This window comes from Choloepus didactylus, chromosome 13 (assembly GCF_015220235.1).
Source record: "Choloepus didactylus isolate mChoDid1 chromosome 13, mChoDid1.pri, whole genome shotgun sequence".
NCBI classification, from domain to species: Eukaryota; Metazoa; Chordata; class Mammalia; order Pilosa; family Megalonychidae; genus Choloepus; species Choloepus didactylus.
The window spans coordinates 15,532,966-15,550,992 of record NC_051319.1 but is presented as its reverse complement, the minus strand read 5'-3'; the positions used below and the strand labels follow the sequence as shown (position 1 = coordinate 15,550,992).

Below are 18,027 nucleotides of genomic sequence, written 5' to 3'. Positions count from 1 at the left end.
AGGATGGTTCAACATCAGAAAAACAATCAATGTATTACAACACATTAAAAACTCGAAAGGGAAAAATCAATTGATCATCTCAATAGATGCTGAAAAAGCATTTGACAAAATCCAACATCCCTTTTTGATAAAAACACTTCAAAAGGTAGGAATTGAAGGAAACTTCCTCAACATGATAAAGAGCATATATGAAAAACCCACAGCCAGCATAGTACTCAATGGTGAGAGACTGAAAGCCTTCCCTCTAAGATCAGGAACAAGACAAGGATGCCCGCTGTCACCACTGTTATTCAACATTGTGCTGGAAGTGCTAGCCAGGGCAATCCGGCAAGACAAAGAAATAAAAGGCATCCAAATTGGAAAAGAAGAAGTAAAACTGTCATTGTTTGCAGATGATATGATCTTATATCTAGAAAACCCTGAGAAATCAACGATACACCTACTAGAGCTAATAAACAAATTTAGCAAAGTAGCGGGATACAAGATTAATGCACATAAGTCAGTAATGTTTCTATATGCTAGAAATGAACAAACTGAAGAGACACTCAAGAAAAAGATACCATTTTCAATAGCAACTAAAAAAATCAAGTACCTAGGAATCAACTTAACCAAAGATGTAAAAGACCTATACAAAGAAAACTACATAACTCTACTAAAAGAAATAGAAGGGGACCTTAAAAGATGGAAAAATATTCCATGTTCATGGATAGGAAGGCTAAATGTCATTAAGATGTCAATTCTACCCAAACTCATCTACAGATTCAATGCAATCCCAATCAAAATTCCAACAACCTACTTTGCAGACTTGGAAAAGCTAGTTATCAAATTTATTTGGAAAGGGAAGATGCCTCGAATTGCTAAAGACACTCTAAAAAAGAAAAACGAAGTGGGAGGACTTACACTCCCTGACTTTGAAGCTTATTATAAAGCCACAGTTGCCAAGACAGCATGGTACTGGCACAAAGATAGACATATAGATCAATGGAATCGAATTGAGAATTCAGAGATAGACCCTCAGATCTATGGCCGACTGATCTTTGATAAGGCCCCCAAAGTCACCGAACTGAGCCATAATGGTCTTTTCAACAAATGGGGCTGGGAGAGTTGGATATCCATATCCAAAAGAATGAAAGAGGACCCCTACCTCACCCCCTACACAAAAATTAACTCAAAATGGACCAAAGATCTCAATATAAAAGAAAGTACCATAAAACTCCTAGAAGATAATGTAGGAAAACATCTTCAAGACCTTGTATTAGGAGGCCACTTCCTAGACTTTACACCCAAAGCACAAGCAACAAAAGAGAAAATAGATAAATGGGAACTCCTCAAGCTTAGAAGTTTCTGCACCTCAAAGGAATTTCTCAAAAAGGTAAAGAGGCAGCCAACTCAATGGGAAAAAATTTTTGGAAACCATGTATCTGACAAAAGACTGATATCTTGCATATACAAAGAAATCCTACAACTCAATGACAATAGTACAGACAGCCCAATTATAAAATGGGCAAAAGATATGAAAAGACAGTTCTCTGAAGAGGAAATACAAATGACCAAGAAACACATGAAAAAATGTTCAGCTTCACTAGCTATTAGAGAGATGCAAATTAAGACCACAATGAGATACCATCTAACACCGGTTAGAATGGCTGCCATCAAACAAACAGGAAACTACAAATGCTGGAGGGGATGTGGAGAAATTGGAACTCTTATTCATTGTTGGTGGGACTGTATAATGGTTCAGCCACTCTGGAAGTCAGTCTGGCAGTTCCTTAGAAAACTAGATATAGAGCTACCATTCGATCCAGCGATTGCACTCCTCGGTATATACCCGGAAGATCGGAAAGCAGTGACACGAACAGATATCTGCACGCCAATGTTCATAGCAGCATTATTCACAATTGCCAAGAGATGGAAACAACCCAAATGTCCTTCAACAGATGAGTGGATAAATAAAATGTGGTATATACACACGATGGAATACTACGCGGCAGTAAGAAGGAACGATCTGGTGAAACATATGACAACATGGATGAACCTTGAAGACATAATGCTGAGCGAAATAAGCCAGGCACAAAAAGAGAAATATTATATGCTACCACTAATGTGAACTTTGAAAAATGTAAAACAAATGGTTTATAATGTAGAATGTAGGGGAACTAGCAGTAGAGAGCAATTAAGGAAGGGGGAACAATAATCCAGGAAGAACAGATAAGCTATTTAACGTTCTGGGGATGCCCAGAATTGACTATGGTCTGTTAATTTCTGATGGTTGTAGTAGGAACAAGTTCACTGAAATGCTGCTATATTATGTAACTTTCTTGGGGTAAAGTAGGAACATGTTGGAAGTTAAGCAGTTATCTTAGGTTAGTTGTCTTTTTCTTACTCCCTTGCTATGGTCTCTTTGAAATGCTCTTTTATTGTATGTTTGTTTTCTTTTTAACTTTTTTTTTCATACAGGTGATTTGAAAAAAGAAGGGAAAGTTAAAAAAAAAAAAAAAAAAAAAAAAAAAAGAAAAAAGACAAACAAGGGGAAAAAAAAAAAAAAAAGATGTAGTGCCCCCTTGAGGAGCCTGTGGAGAATGCAGGGGTATTCGCCTACCCCACCTCCATGGTTGCTAACATGACCACAGACATAGGGGACTGGTGGTTTGATGGGTTGAGCCCTCTACCATAAGTTTTACCCTTGGGAAGACGGTTGCTGCAAAGGAGAGGCTAGGCCTCCCTGTATTTGTGCCTAAGAGTCTCCTCCTGAATGCCTCTTTGTTGCTCAGATGTGGCCCTCTCTCTCTGGCTAAGCCAACTTGAAAGGTGAAATCACTGCCCTCCCCCCTACGTGGGATCAGACACCCAGGGAAGTGAATCTCCCTGGCAACGTGGAATATGACTCCCAGGGAGGAATGTAGACCTGGCACCGTGGGACGGAGAACATCTTCTTGACCAAAAGGGGGATGTGAAAGGAAATGAAATAAGCTTCAGTGGCAGAGAGATTCCAAAAGGAGCCGAGAGGTCACTCTGGTGGGCACTCTTATGCACACTTTAGACAACCCTTTTTAGGTTCTAAAGAATTGGGGTAGCTGGTGGTGGATACCTGAAACTATCAAACTACAACCCAGAACCCATGAATCTCGAAGACAGTTGTATAAAAATGTAGCTTATGAGGGGTGACAATGGGATTGGGAAAGCCATAAGGACCAAACACCACTTTGTCTAGTTTATGGATGGATGTGTAGAAAAGTAGGGGAGGGAAACAGACAGACAAAGGTACCCAGTGTTCTTTTTTACTTCAATTGCTCTTTTTCACTCTAATTATTATTCTTGTTATTTTTGTGTGTGTGCTAATGAAGGTGTCAGGGATTGATTTAGGTGATGAATGTACAACTATGTAATGGTACTGTAAACAATCGAAAGTACAATTTGTTTTGTATGACTGCGTGGTATGTGAATATATCTCAATAAAATGATGATTTAAAAAAAAAAAAAAAAAATAAGTTGGTGACTACTTATAATTGTGCCTGAGAGTCTCCCCGAGTGCCTCTTTGTTGCTCAGATGTGGGCCTCTCTCTCTAGCTAAGCCACCTTAGCAGGTGAACTTACTGCCCTCCCCCCTATGTGGGACCCGACTCCCAGGGGTGTAAATCTCCCTGGCAATGCAGGATATGACTCCCAGGGATGAATCTGGACCCAGCATCATGGGATTGAGAACATCTTCTTGACCAAACGGGGGATGTGAAATGAGACGAAATCAAGTTTCAGTGGCCGAGAGATGTCAGATGTAGCCAAGAGGTCATTCTGGAGGTTATTCTTAGGTGTTATATAGAGATCCCTTCTTAGTTTTTAGTGTATTGGAATAGCTGGAAGAAAATATCTGAAACTGTCGAACTGCAACCCAGGAGCCTTGATTCTTAAAGGTGATTATATAATTATGTAGCTTACACGGTGTGAAAACCTTGTGGCTCACACTGCCTTTATCCAGTGTATGCATAGATGAGTACAAAAATGAGGACAAAAATAAATGAAGAATAGGGGAAAAAAAAAAAAAAAAAAAAAAAAAAAATGAAATACATTCATTTTGAGAGTAGGTTCTTAATTACTGGAATCATTCAAATTTACCTCAGACACCACATTTGCCTTCCATTCCTGTGGAGCTAGTTATCGTACCTTTAAACAGTAGATTGGAAATAATGACAGCAGAGTGATTGTAAAAACAAAGAAGCAGAGGTTAAGTTTCTTCAATTCTTTCATTCTATGTGGCCACTTAGAGTTTCTATTATGTTTGTGTATATTATGAAATGAGATAAATTTGTAAGGTATAATATTGTGTTTGGTAAGCACAAATTTTAGTTCATACATGAAATATCTTACTGATTTTAAATAATATCTTTAAGCTTCATATTTCTTCCTTTTAAACTGCTAATCATGTTAAAAGCAAAGAAGAAATTAAGAAAATGAAATGCAACATCAATGATAACATTTAATAGTCAACTAAATTGTAATTTTTCAGCAACAGTTACAGGACAATTGTTTACATGAAATATTATTGTATCAAACTCTAATCAAAGGAACAGTACACAGAAACTGTGGAGAATGCCATCAAACATGCAACAAAAAAATGTAAGGTAGTAGTCATTTATATAGAAAAAAGAATGAAATTTCAAAGAATGTCAGGAGAAGCAACAAAAGATGCTGGTCTTATGTTACCAGAAGAAATCAACAGGGCAGTGTTTGAATGCCTTGATAGTTTTCACCAAGGATTACCTATTCTACAGCAATCAATCAAATAAAGTCAATGTTTGTTATCGTTCAGCCATTTTCTCCAATTTTTGAAGATGAGGAAAACTTCAGAAGACTTTACTATATATAACAGAAATGTATGATGAATTTTCTAATGAAGATATTTTAGTGGAAAATTTTCAACTATAGAGATATTTGAAAGCCACCAGGATTGGTCCAAAAGAAACAACGGCATAGACAGAATTGCAATTTCTAGAGTTTGTTGTGAAATGAAATTTTTATGAATCTCTGCCAAATTTATCCTTATGGTTAAGACTTTTCCTAATTACTGTACATCTGTTGCTCATGTAAAAGAAATGTTTTGAAATTAAAATTAAGAAGTGTTCTTCAATCAACCATGTGCAAAGATAACTGGGTAAATCTGGCTGTATTTTGTATGCAGCATTAATATGTGAAGACTATTAATTTTGATGACGTTATTGACAAACTTGCAGAGGCTTAAGAACAGCAGTGATAATTTTATTGTTCATTATTCCAATAGACTAATTTGTAGGAATTTTTTTTTCCTTTTTCAAAAAATACTTTAATATAATTAAAAAGTATTAACCCATTGCTTTTTTTTTCCGTTTTTTTTTTTTTGTTCTGTGTTATTTATTTTGTTTCTATTTTTTTTTTACTGGCATTATTATATATACAAAGCTTAAAACTTTTTTCACTCTCTGCGCTTCTTTTCTGGTCATTTTAATCTGTTTTATTTCAAGATGCTTACTAAAATATAACTATATGATATGAAAATGGCAAAACTATAGGGACAGTAAAAAGATCAGTGGTTGTCATGGGTTGGGAGAATGGAGTGGAAGGAAGGGGTGAATAGGTGGAGCACAGGACATTTCTAGCGGAGTGAAATGACTCTGCATGATACTGTAATAGTGGATATATGACATTACCCATTTGTCAAAACCCATAGAATTGAACACACAGAGTGAACCCTAATGTAAATATGGATTTTAGTTACTAATAACCTATTAAATTGGTTCATCAAGTTTAACAAATATACTGCACTAATGTAAGATGATAATAGGGGAAACTGTGAGTGTGTGTGTGTTGGGGGGGTTATATGGGAACTCTCTGTACTTATTGAGCAATTTTTCTATAAACCTAAGACTGTTCTAAACATAAACTTTATTTTAAAATAGTGGGAAAAATGTGTTATGTAGAGGAAGCTGTGTTTTAAAATATGATTTTCACTGACTGGACATCCAAGATCAGTCACCCACATATCTGGTGTCTTGTCAAAGATGACTGAATGGGTGGGGGCTGGCAGAGCGTCTCTCTCCACATGGCCTCTTCACTTGGCTAACTTGCTGAGTCGTTCAAAAGAGGGAACTTAACATGGAGAGCCAACAAAGGTTGCCCTGGAGGGGGATGCCAAACAGGCCTTCGGACCATACAGGGAGGGGCTGTTAGCAGCAGCTGGAAGCATGGAGGAGATGCAGCTACCCCAAGCAGAGAGAGAAGGAAGAAACTCTCCGGCTTCTCCTTTCCTCCCACACTCCAATCTCTTACCAGTGCCTCCCATTGGCTGAACCTAGCTGCAGGCCAAATAGGTAAGGGAGCCTGGGATATGTTGTTTGTAGGGTTCAAGCTCCTGAGATACAGAGCAGAGCAGGGTAAGAGCATAGAATGAATCAGATAGCAAATAGATGATGATTGGATACGACACTGATGTCATCCACTCAGTCCTCATAAAGACACTACTAGAATGGAGGCAGTTTGTGGGATGGGATTACACCTTTAAACTGTCTACTTACTTTGTTATTAAAACAATGTTTTATGACATAGTGTACAGAAATATGCATATACTACCATTAGGTTCAAAACAGGAAAATATTTATATGTTTAAATTTTATTTGTATATGTATAGACTATCTCTGGAAGGTAACACTGGTATTCCTGGGTAAGGGCTGAGACACTTACTTTTTCCCTGTATGCCTTTTGTATTTTTTTCAACTCTCTTTTTTAACCATGTACATGTTTCACTTTTTAAAAAGCTTTCATTTAAAAATATATATGTACTGTATTTTATTGTCTAGTAAGAGTAGATTCTAATTTTTTGACATACAATATGACTTTTTATTTTTTAGCACAAATGTTCACATTAGTTTGAGATAGTTAAGCATAACTGGAAAGAGTTGGCTTAGAACTGACATTTAAGAAATTGGTATATAATGTAACAAGTTTGGTAACAAAAAAAGTGAGTGCAATTCAGTTGTCTGTAGTAAATATTGTGCCAACACTAAGGCTTAGGCTGTGTGCAAGGAGAAGTGAGACAAAAGGCCAACATCCTGTTTCTTGACCTGGGTGGTTACATAAGTGTGTTCATTTTGTGAAAATTCATTGACCTGTATGCTTTTGTGCACTTCTCTTAACGCACAAAAAATGCTATGCCAGTATCTTTTTTTTTTTTTTTTTTTTAAGTAAGACTGGAACCGCTTTCCACTCTCTTCTCTAATATAGTCAGTTTTGAAGACACAGGGGATGTAAGCAATGAGTGGGATGAGGGAGTAACGGAGTTTCAACTTGAGTTGGCCATAGTAGTTCTTGTCCAGACTATCAATTTCATAAATTTGGAGAATTTTAAAGCTAAAATTAATCTTTTTACTTTTTTTCTCTCACCCATTTACTTTTTTGTTTTTCTCTCATCCATTTACTTTTACTTTTTTGTTTTTCTGTCACCCATTTCCTCACAATACACACACATATGCCCCATATAAAAAAAAACAATAATACACTAAAGTTGCTTCTTATGGAACATTATCTTCCTCAGTGCTTGGAACCTTGATGGTTGTTAATGCATTGATAGTAGTTAGCACTGATAGTAGTTGATGCATATAAATTATACATGTAACAGCTAGCAACTAAAGAAAAGTAAAAGGACATTGAAAACACTCATCTATAAGTCTGGTATATGAATCTTACTGGCCTTTAAGAAGACCCTCTTTTCCCATTTAGATATAGTGGAACAAATCCAACACAGATCAGTTTCCAAAACTAAATGCATGTAACAATAATTTATAGCTGACATCTAAATTAACAAAGTTTGGTTCTTTTTTCTTATGTTCAAGCCATCTCCTCTGGACTGTTAAAGGTAGTAACGGGACCATGAGTAATACAAACCACAATTCACCACATTTAATTAGTGAACTTCAGGTTTTTACTCTAAAGATAGACTTCTTCATGCTTCTCTCTCCACCTGGGAAGCTTTTCTTCCTCTATCCCAACAGTCAAAAATGTAGAGATAAAGTGCTTAAAACTGCTTAGTCTTTGCATGCAATATTTATAATATTTAAAGGCATCAAGCCAAAAACAGGTTGGGGAAAGCATGGAAATACAGGTATCCTGACTTGTGAGCATAGCTTATAGCCAAGAAAAAGGGCTCCACAAAGAACAGAAATCAAGAGGCATGGCATAAACATCTCCGTGATTTTCTTAGCAGATGCCATTCAGGCTTCTTGACACACTGTTCTCACTTACAATGTATTTTACTTTTTGTTTAAATGTAAATTATGTTGTTACCCTTATTATTATTATTAAAAATGGATAATAGATGCACTAAATTTAAAACTAAAGAGGCATAAAAGCGTATCCAGTGAAAAATTAGTTTCCCTCCCATCCCTGTCCCTCTGTCAACCAGAATACCCCAGACAACCAATGCTATCGTTTCCTTGTTATCTTTCTGGAGAGAAACTGTAAACATGCAAGCTCTTTCTCTCTCTCTGTCTATATATGTATACATACAAGCACACAGATAATTTTAAGCAAATGGAAGCCTACTAAGCCTAATGCTCTTTGCTTAACTTTTATAATTTACAATATATCTTGGAGATTGTCCCATAGCGTCCTTTCTAATGTATGCTAAAAGGGAACTGGTGAAATTAATTGTAAAATGCTAAGCAAACAAGCAAATTTATTCCTATGCATTTTATTTTCCCTGTTGCTATAGGGCATTCTCTGTCATTATATCTTTTAACTGGTTATTATTTGTAAACATGAAGACTACTGATTTCTGTGTGGTAATTTATACTCTGCCAATTACTGAATTCTTTCACTTTTTGAGTTAGTTTTACTATTTATTTTTTAGGGTTTTCCTGGAATAATCATATCAGTAAACACCATACTAAACAGAAGGTGTAAAAATTGGACCTTAAAGTAAGGGAATTTTCCAATTCACAAATGGGTATAAAAGTTAATTGCTTGGTCAGAAGAGTTGCTTGGGGTGTAGGATATATTTTTTACATAGAAACTATATTATACATAGTCACCTGGTTGCATTCGAACTCCCCCAAAACTATTTAAGCCATAGCTAAAATATTTTATAACTCCTAAAGTCAACTAAAAAATGACCAACAATCCAATTTTTAAATGGGCAAAATACAGAAACATACAAGTCACAGAAAAGTAAATGTAAGTGTACATTAAATATATGAATAGACAGACACTCAACCTCACGCAAAAAGAGAACTACAAATTGAGACTTCAATGAGATATCACTGATACTACTGATACTAACTGCTTTGGGAAAGAATGTAAGGAAACCCCTTGTCCTCTCATATATTGCCCACAGAAGTGAAATTTGGTACAAACATTAAAGGGAACAATTTTGCACATCTATCAAAATGCACATACACTTTAATCCAGCAACTCCAGTTCTAGGAATATTTCCTACAGATATATTCACTGTGAGAAATATCATATGCATCAATATATTCATTGTAGCATTATTTGTAATAGCAAAACCTTAAATTAATTTATAAATGTAATGCAATTCCAATAAAAATACAAACAAATTTTTCTCATGGAACTGGACATGTTGATACCAAAGTTCATATAAAAAAATAAACATGAAAGAATAGCCAGGAAAACAATAAAAGTGAAAAGCTATGTGGAGTCACTAGTTCTATCCAACATACTGTAAATCCTCCATAACTGAAACAGTGTTGTACCTGGTGCATGAATAAACAGACACCAGTAGAATAGAACAGAACATTCAGAAACAGACTCAAGTATATATGGAATTAGATATTTTATAAAGGTGACATCTCAAATCACTTTATGAATGGTGCTGAGACAACTGGGTAGCCATTTGGAGAAAGATAAAATTAAATCCATATCTCACATCACATACAGAAATAAATGCTGAAGGATCAGGAGTTTAAATGTAGAAACTGAAATCATACAAGTCCTGGAATAAAACACAGAATTTCTCTTAGTTTTGTTGTAAGGAAAATTTAACTATAACTCAAAATCCAGAAGCAACAGAAAATATTGACAAATTTGACTATATTTTAAAGAAACACTTTGTATGTCAAAAACATCATAACAAAGGGTTTATCAACTAATAAACTGGAGAGAATATTTGTGATAATATCATGGTTAAAGAGCTAATATCTCTAATATTTAAAGAACTCTAAATTGAGGGAATAAAGACAAAAATGCAATAAAAAAGGGAAAATACATAAATAGTTCACAAAAAAGATATTAAAATAGCGTGTCAACACATGAAAAAATATTTAACCTTAGAGTAAGAGAAATGCAAAAACAAAATCAAACAATTAGAAAATTATACTGAGATATGATTTCTCATATCAGATTGGCAAATATTTTTAAAGTATGGATAGCTACTCTCATAAATAGCTGTTGATGAAGATTGGTACAACCCACATAAATATAGAAAGGGAAAGATAGAAATGGTGGTATTCAGTATGAACTCATGGTTTTATACATATATATGTATATGCATTATATATTATATAGATATAGCATGTGGGTGTATATAAAAAAAATTTACATACATGTGCATGTGTATTCATGTATCTCGTTCCTAACTTTGTCTGGTGAGAGACCTTAGAAGCAATGCCATCCCGGTAGCAATGAGCACATATAAAACACAGATCTTGGTTTTTAAATGCCATTCTCCACCAGAAGGACTCAGGGCCCCTTGGACAAAAGGCTGATTCCAGGGCTGGGGCAGGGAAGGTATAAGATGAGCTCAGAACATCTTGTTGTATCAAAAAGTAAGGAAGTACTCAAAGATTGAAGGGGACATGCCAAAAGGATGCAAGAACCAGTTTCTGAAGGGGTTCTCGCTAACCAAATCAGAGAAAATTTGACATCAAAATTATTTTAGTAAATAATTATAACCCATGGATTAAAACAAGAATCCATGAGTTCATGGTAATATAAATCAATCAATCAATCAATCAATAAATAGAAAGTTCTTCCTTACAGTAGAAAGATAGCTAACAAATATAGATGGAATGATAAAGTTAGAAAAGTACCATTTGGCAACCATCATAATAATAACTGATTGAGGTAAGACTCATCAATGGATGCATAAAAAATAAGCAAAAGTTTGAGGACTGTTGGGATATTTACATATTCTCAAAGCATTTCCCTTCAAAATACTTATTACAGGAAAAAAAAATAGTAGCTTTACAGTGGAGAGATGTCACCTTAACAAAGTGATCAAATTACAGACCAGATGTCTATCATGTGCCCCTTAATATGTATTAGTCCTGCAGAAATCCATAACCTAAATCTATTCACGAAGAAAAGTCAGACAAACTCCAATTGAGAGACACTTTACAAAATAACTAGCCTGTACCCTTCAAAAATGTCCATGTCATGAAAGAAAGAAAAGCTGAGGGACAATTCCAGATTAAAAGATGCTAAAGAAACATGAAACTGAAGGCAACACATGAGCTGGTATGGTAAGTCCTGCTAAAAAGGACATTATTTGTGGATAATTGGTGAAATCTGAAAAAGGACTCTCGAATAGAGCTACAATTTTCAAACAAGGCAGATATCATAGAACTACTCTTAAATTATTTGGATGCAACTACTTAATAAACTGTACCTTTAGGTACTTCTTTTGGCCTACTATCACCACACAAAAATTAGTGAGACACTAAGGGTACAGTGTCTGATAGATGTCACTGTTTCTCTGGAAAATTTAAAATACCCATGGTGCCTCTGTGAGTTGGCTGTGAAAACAGTAACGGATCTAACGAATGACTTCTTATATTTTGGTCAATGTTTTAGACTTATATGAATGGGGAATAGGTACTTCATGTTGTTACTCAGTTATATATTGAGCACTTACCATGTGCCAGAAATTTGCTAGGCCCTGTGGATTCAATGGCAGACTAGATAGATAAATCTCTGCCTTCATAGTCCTTACAGCCCAGTCTTAGTTTTATATATCTTTATCTCTGTTTCTATCTCTTTCTCTATCATCTCTATATACATCCAGCTATTATCATCTATCTTATCCACAGTCATATGTGGATCAAGTTCAGCAACTCTCAACTCTGGCTGGATTAAAATCGGCTGGACCCTATGTCCCCGACTTTCAGATTTAATTGGTCCAGACTTCTTGTAAAGAAAGCTCTCCTGTGATTTTAATATGGTTTAGGGTTAAGAACCACTGATATAGTTCACCTACAAAATGTTCTCAGGTGAGATTACCAAGTTTTAAAGACATAGCACCATACAGTTAACACTGAGGTCTATTTAGTTTTGAAGGATATGTGCCCTCACTAGATAGGTGGTGTTCAGAATCTATGTAAACTTCATAAACAAGTGTCTTTTGCATATCCCATATTGTAAAAATGGCAGCAGAAATGGGCAGATATTTAATTCTATATTTTTTCATCATTTTAAGGTGTGAAAATCCTGATTATTGAGCTTTAATTCATATACTATAAAATTCATCCAATTAAAGAGTATAATTCAATTGTCTTCGGTATATTTGGAGTTGTGCAACCATCACCACAATCAATATAGAACATTTTCATCAAACCCCAAACGAAAGCCCATGCCCATTAGCAGTCACTCCCTATTTCCTTCCAATATCTCCAGCCCTAAGCAAACACTAATCTACTTCCTGTCTCCATGGATTTGCCTATTCTGGACATTTCATATAAATGGAATCGTATAATATGTAGCCTTCTTTGGGTTGGCTTCTTTCATTTAGCATGATGTTTTCAAATTTCAGGATGCTCCAGCACCCATTTGTACTTTGTTATTTTTTTATGGCTAAATAATCTTCCATTGTATGTATATACCACATTTTATTTATCTATTAATATGATTCTTATTTTTATTTCCTGCAGCATCAAATCATGTACTACACATTGTAGGTGTTCAATACATATATGAAAACAAGAATTAACTTTTCTATTGACACATTTCCAGAGCACCATTAGCATAAGCCTTTAGTCGAAAATGCAGAACATGAGAAGGATCTGTGCAAGATTAGCTAGTTTCAGGAGCAGTTAGTCAAAGGAGGAATTGTTCTTGTAGATTAGCAGCTATTGATTGGGCAATGTGATTTTTATCAAGAAGGGTGGAGAGGAATAGTTAAGAAGGAGAAGGACATGCAAGGACCACAGTAAAAAAATTTCTGTCTTTTAAGGATTCTTATAAGGTCTTTAAATGAAATTTTCAAGCTTTAACATAATAAGAGTCAGATAGCTCTTCAATTTTTTTCTTTTTAATTTAGTTAATTCTAAAATTGTTTTCAAGTTTAATTGATTCCATTAGAGATGAAAAGTGGATGTAACATAAACTAATCTATTTCATGCAAAGAAAAAATTGGAGGAAAACAATTCTTGTGTTGAAGGATAATTTTTTAAAAAAGGTAAAATTATAAATGATTTTATGTTAAAAGTTTTATTTGCCTCATTAATGAGGAAATTGGTAAGGTGTTAAAACCAGTTCAAAAGACAAACCAAAGAACAAATCAGGAAGATTGAAATAAATGTGCAAATGGAGGCAAAACTTTTTTCCACGGTGGTGGTGTTGGGTAGAGGGAGTTGGCCTTCCACTGGGCTAGGATTCATCAGGATTTCTATAAACAAGAATAATTTTTCATTGCTATCAATTATCCACAACTTTCAGAGTTGTAAAATAGCTCTCATGGAATCAGACGCAGATAATCAGGGAGGCTGTGTTGTCTAGGCAATGTGTATCTTTTTCCTTACACCTGTTGACAGCTATTATCTCTCTCCAGATACACAGTAGGCAAAAATAGTGCTGGATAAAAGGGAGTGAATTAGTCATGAGGCTAAGTTCCCAATTCAATGAGCACTGGGTAAGAACATTTTTCCTTCTCCTCAAAAATATTTCAGGCAAATTAGCTATTTCTTTGATTCACTCCTTGATTGCCAGGAACCAGCTCTAAATTGGAGCAAGCTAATGAGCTTTTCAATGGACACACAATACCAAGAACAACTCCCAAGGCAGCCTGAAAGTAAAATGGCTCCTTTAAAAGGGCACCGCGCAATTGGTGTGTGCATTTGGCCTCTTGTTTGCTAGTGGGGGAGGAAGTGGCTTCACGCTTACTTATTCACAAATAACTCTGAAATGAGATCTAGATCTCCACCTCTTTCCTTCCTGTCACCTGTTCCAGACTAGGCTTTTGCTGTAAATTATTCTGCCAGAAATATTCTGCCATCACCTTTAAAAACTCAGAGCTCAGTGAGTGAAATAAGCCAGACACAAAGGGCAAATATTATATGATTCTACTCAAGAAATATCTAGAATAAGTAAAGTGATTGAGACAAAGTAAATTAAACATTACTAGGGGCCGGTGGGACAGAGAGATGGGGAGTTACTGCTTTCTGTTTAGGGGAGTTTCTGTTTCTGATGACAAAGAGTTTTGGTAACGGATGGAGGTGATGGTAGCACGGCATTGTGAATGTAATTAATACTACTGATCTGTATACTTAAAAATGGTTAAAATGGGAGGAAAAAGTCATACTTCAGGATCTGGAGTCAGAACTGGGTTTGTTAGACTCAACCATTAACAATCTTGTTTCTTCTGGAAAAAAAAATGGGCATAATTAAGGTGCCCAGCTGTCAAAGTTGTTGCAGGAGAAAAAAGAGATGAGGGACGTGAAAATGCTTTGTAAACTGTGAAGAGTAATTAAAAAGAGTATATCTCCTCCTTTTTTAGGATACCATTTACAAAGTTTATCACTGGGAGAGATGCGGGCCTTGGCCCCATCCATTCACGGAGTTTCCCGGAGCTGGGTAGCAGGAGTCGCAGGGCTGCTTCTCCGCTGGCTCCTCCCCCGCCACACGGGCCGAAGTTCAGGGGCAGAGATGGCGGGGCTCCGGCGCTGGGCCCCTCCAGCCCGCTAGCGGACCGCTGGGGGTGGAAGTCCCGCTCCGGGGCGGGGCAGGCCTGGGTCGCCCAGTTCCTGATTCTATAAACGGTGCCGGGGGCTGGCGGGGCCACAGGAGCCGGGGCTGTGGGATGCGAAGGATGGGCCCGCGCTGCGCGGCGAGTCTGCTCCGAGGCCCCAGCCCGCAGCGGCCGCTCCTCTCCACTGTCCTCCCGCTGCTTTTGCTGCTGCTGCTGCTGCTGCCGCTGCCGGGGTCGAGCACCACAACCGGCCGGCCGCCCCACCTGGTCTTCGTGCTGGCGGACGACCTGGGCTGGAACGACGTGGGCTTCCACGGCTCCGGCATCCACACGCCGCAACTGGACGCGCTGGCCGCTGGCGGGGTGCTCCTGGACAACTACTACACGCAACCGCTGTGCACGCCGTCGCGGAGCCAGCTGCTCACCGGCCGGTACCAGGTACGCAACGCCCCCGCCGGCCGGCCAGCCCCCGGCGCCCGGCCCTCGGCTCCGCCTCTGTCCCCGGCCGCGGCTCTCCTCTTCCGAAGGAACACCCTCCGGATCCGTCCCGTCCCGCGAGCCCTTTTTGAAGTGGCCCGGGAGGCCCGAGTGCGGGTGGCAATCGGGTCGGTTTCCCACACTGGGTCCCCGAGGGGAAACCTCCTTCAGGTTGTGGATTCTTCCCTCCTCCCCGGCCCCTAGCCCCGCCGCGGCCTCTGCGCATGCCCGGCTCCAGGGCGCCCGCGGGAGCGCTCCTCCTCTGCGGCTTCGCAGAGCGGGGCCAATTAGCAGTTGTTTTCCTTTCTTTCGTTTTCTAAAGGTCGGTGAGGGAGTGTCTAGGGAATATTAGGTGCTGAACACTGCGAGCGGGTAAGACAGAAGGATCGGAATGGATCCTGCGGAGCGGTCCTAAAGTGGGATCACTGAGAGGGAGAGTGCCAGGCGCCCAAAGTGAAACAGGGAAAGGCAGGGGGCGCAGGAAAAGCCAAAGAGAGAGTTAAAATGAAAAAAAAGTCTGCAATGAGTGCTCCTTTGGCCCCCTTTGAACCCAGCGGTTAGGAGTGTCTGACCAAAAGTCAAAGTACTTTTTCCAGGTTCTTAGCATCTCTGGAATGAAACCTATGCAGGTTGATTTTTTGTGTGTCTGCTTGCTGACATTCCTTTCAGATTGAACCTTATATTGAACTCTGAGCATCTTTAATCTTCTTTAAAAGCTTCTCTTAGGTTAATAGAAAGGTATCCATGTAGACAGTGTATGTTTATTTAGACTACTAAGAATATCAAGAACATTTGTATAGTGCTTTATACTGCTCTAAAGTTAATTCTTGTAATGGCCCACGAGGTAGCTGTTATCTTTTAAATTTCTCTTTACAGGTGAGGAAATAAGCCTGAATAGGTTCGATAGTATGTTAAGAATCACACAGCTAGACAGTGGTAAAGCTGGGTCTTCTGCCTTTCCTGCATCCTCCACTCGCCATTTCAGACCTCTCCAATTGGACTCTTTTTTCCTTGATCTGAGTAAGATTGAAACTTTTGTAAGATCCTGATGTGAATATGACCGTATTAAATACAATTAAGTGGGTAGTGATTGAGAACACATGCCTGTCTGCATGTGTACGTACTGTTTATTCAACAAGTATTTACGCCTTACTGTGCTGGGCATAGGGCATGCTCTCACGGCTGTATCATGTTGCCTTTCAGATCAAGCCTAGCCTGTCTACATCAACCAGAGAATATGGGAGTTTACTCATGTCCGAGATTAAGAGAAGAGAGGGTTCACCTGTGATAAAGATTTGTGCAGTGGTCTGAAGACTTTATTATAAAGAGAAAAAAAGAGCATTTTACTGAGGATGGAGAAGAAACCAGAGTTTGAGATGGGTATAAAAGGATGGTTCCCTTCACCATCAGCCCTAAGTACTTTGCGCCTTAAGTACAAGCTCTGACCTTGGCCCCTAGGCCTAGTCAGGAATGTCTACTCTAATACAGATCTCACCTTGGGCACTTCCTAAGAGTAAAGGAGCTTGGGAATAAAGAAGGGAAAGGAGGGCAGGCAAGGCCTGCTGCAAAGGTTCTGCCTTAGCTCTGAAGTAAGAGAACTGAATTCTGATTGCAAAAGAATGGGAGGGCCAGTCTTCCTCTGACTTCCTCTTTGCCCCCACCAGCAGGCTTGAGCAGGAAAGTCAATACCACACTTTCAAAAACCCGTTCATATAATTGGCTACTATTGAAGTCACCAACATTCATACATGGAGGAAAAAGCTAGTGTTTAGAGCACCCTGTGGTTAAGAAGTAAAGGAAGGGTGATGTAGACGCTAGGCATAAATGGTTTACAGACCTGTCAGCATAGCAGACTCTAAAGCAGGCTGGCCTCCCCATATATTTTTCTTGACTCTCACTGCCCCCTCATTTTATTCTACTACAGTTGGAGAGATCCAGTTAGAAATTGCCTTAGGTTTAGCAAACATCCTCTTTTTAAGGAGTATTTTTGAGAAAGTTAAGGAGCCTGGTTGCCCTCAGATATTATATGCAGGCACAGTTCTAAGCATTTTTTGTGTGTCAACTCATTTTATTCTCACAGGAACCCTAAAGCAGGTAGGACTGTTATCATCCCCATTTTATAAATGAGGAAATCGAGGCTGGAAGAGTATAAGAAACTTGCCCAGGGTTATAGGGCTGATAGAGCCAGGATTTGAACTATGCAGTGTTGCTCCAGGGTTGGTGCTTATAACCATTACGCTACATTGCCTACTTAGAGTTATTAAAAACATTATCTTAAGAGCTGCTCAATATTCCCCTGTATTTTTGGATTTGGGTTGTTCCTAAACAACTCAATTAAAAAAATTAACCAGTTGTATTTCTCAGTTAGGAATTGCCTATATTAAGTGAAAAAGGACAATAGGTAGAAAGGTTTTATTTCTGAAGGAGTCACTGTGCATGATTTTAGACAATTAAATGAGGAAATTTGTTATTTCAAAATAAGGTACTTTAAAGAATTAGTCATATTTGTGAACTTTGGCAGTCATGCTTTAAGTTAATGTTTAGAGACCCCTTTCCCATAATGGGGAAACAAAAGCATATGGTGATTAAAAAAAAAAAAAAAAAAAACC

At 38.0% G+C, this 18,027-nt stretch overlaps 1 protein-coding gene across 1 annotated transcript in view; it reads left to right on the top strand.

The window, feature by feature from the left end:
- Positions 1–14,865: 14,865 nt before the first annotated feature.
- The window catches only part of ARSB (arylsulfatase B), a 222,527-nt gene continuing 219,365 nt past the window's right edge, over positions 14,866–18,027 (top strand). Inside the window, exon 1 of the mRNA XM_037800847.1 lies at positions 14,866–15,379. Coding sequence (XP_037656775.1) covers positions 15,053–15,379 — 327 coding nt within the window. The 5' untranslated portion in view covers positions 14,866–15,052. The remainder of the gene's footprint in view (positions 15,380–18,027) is intronic.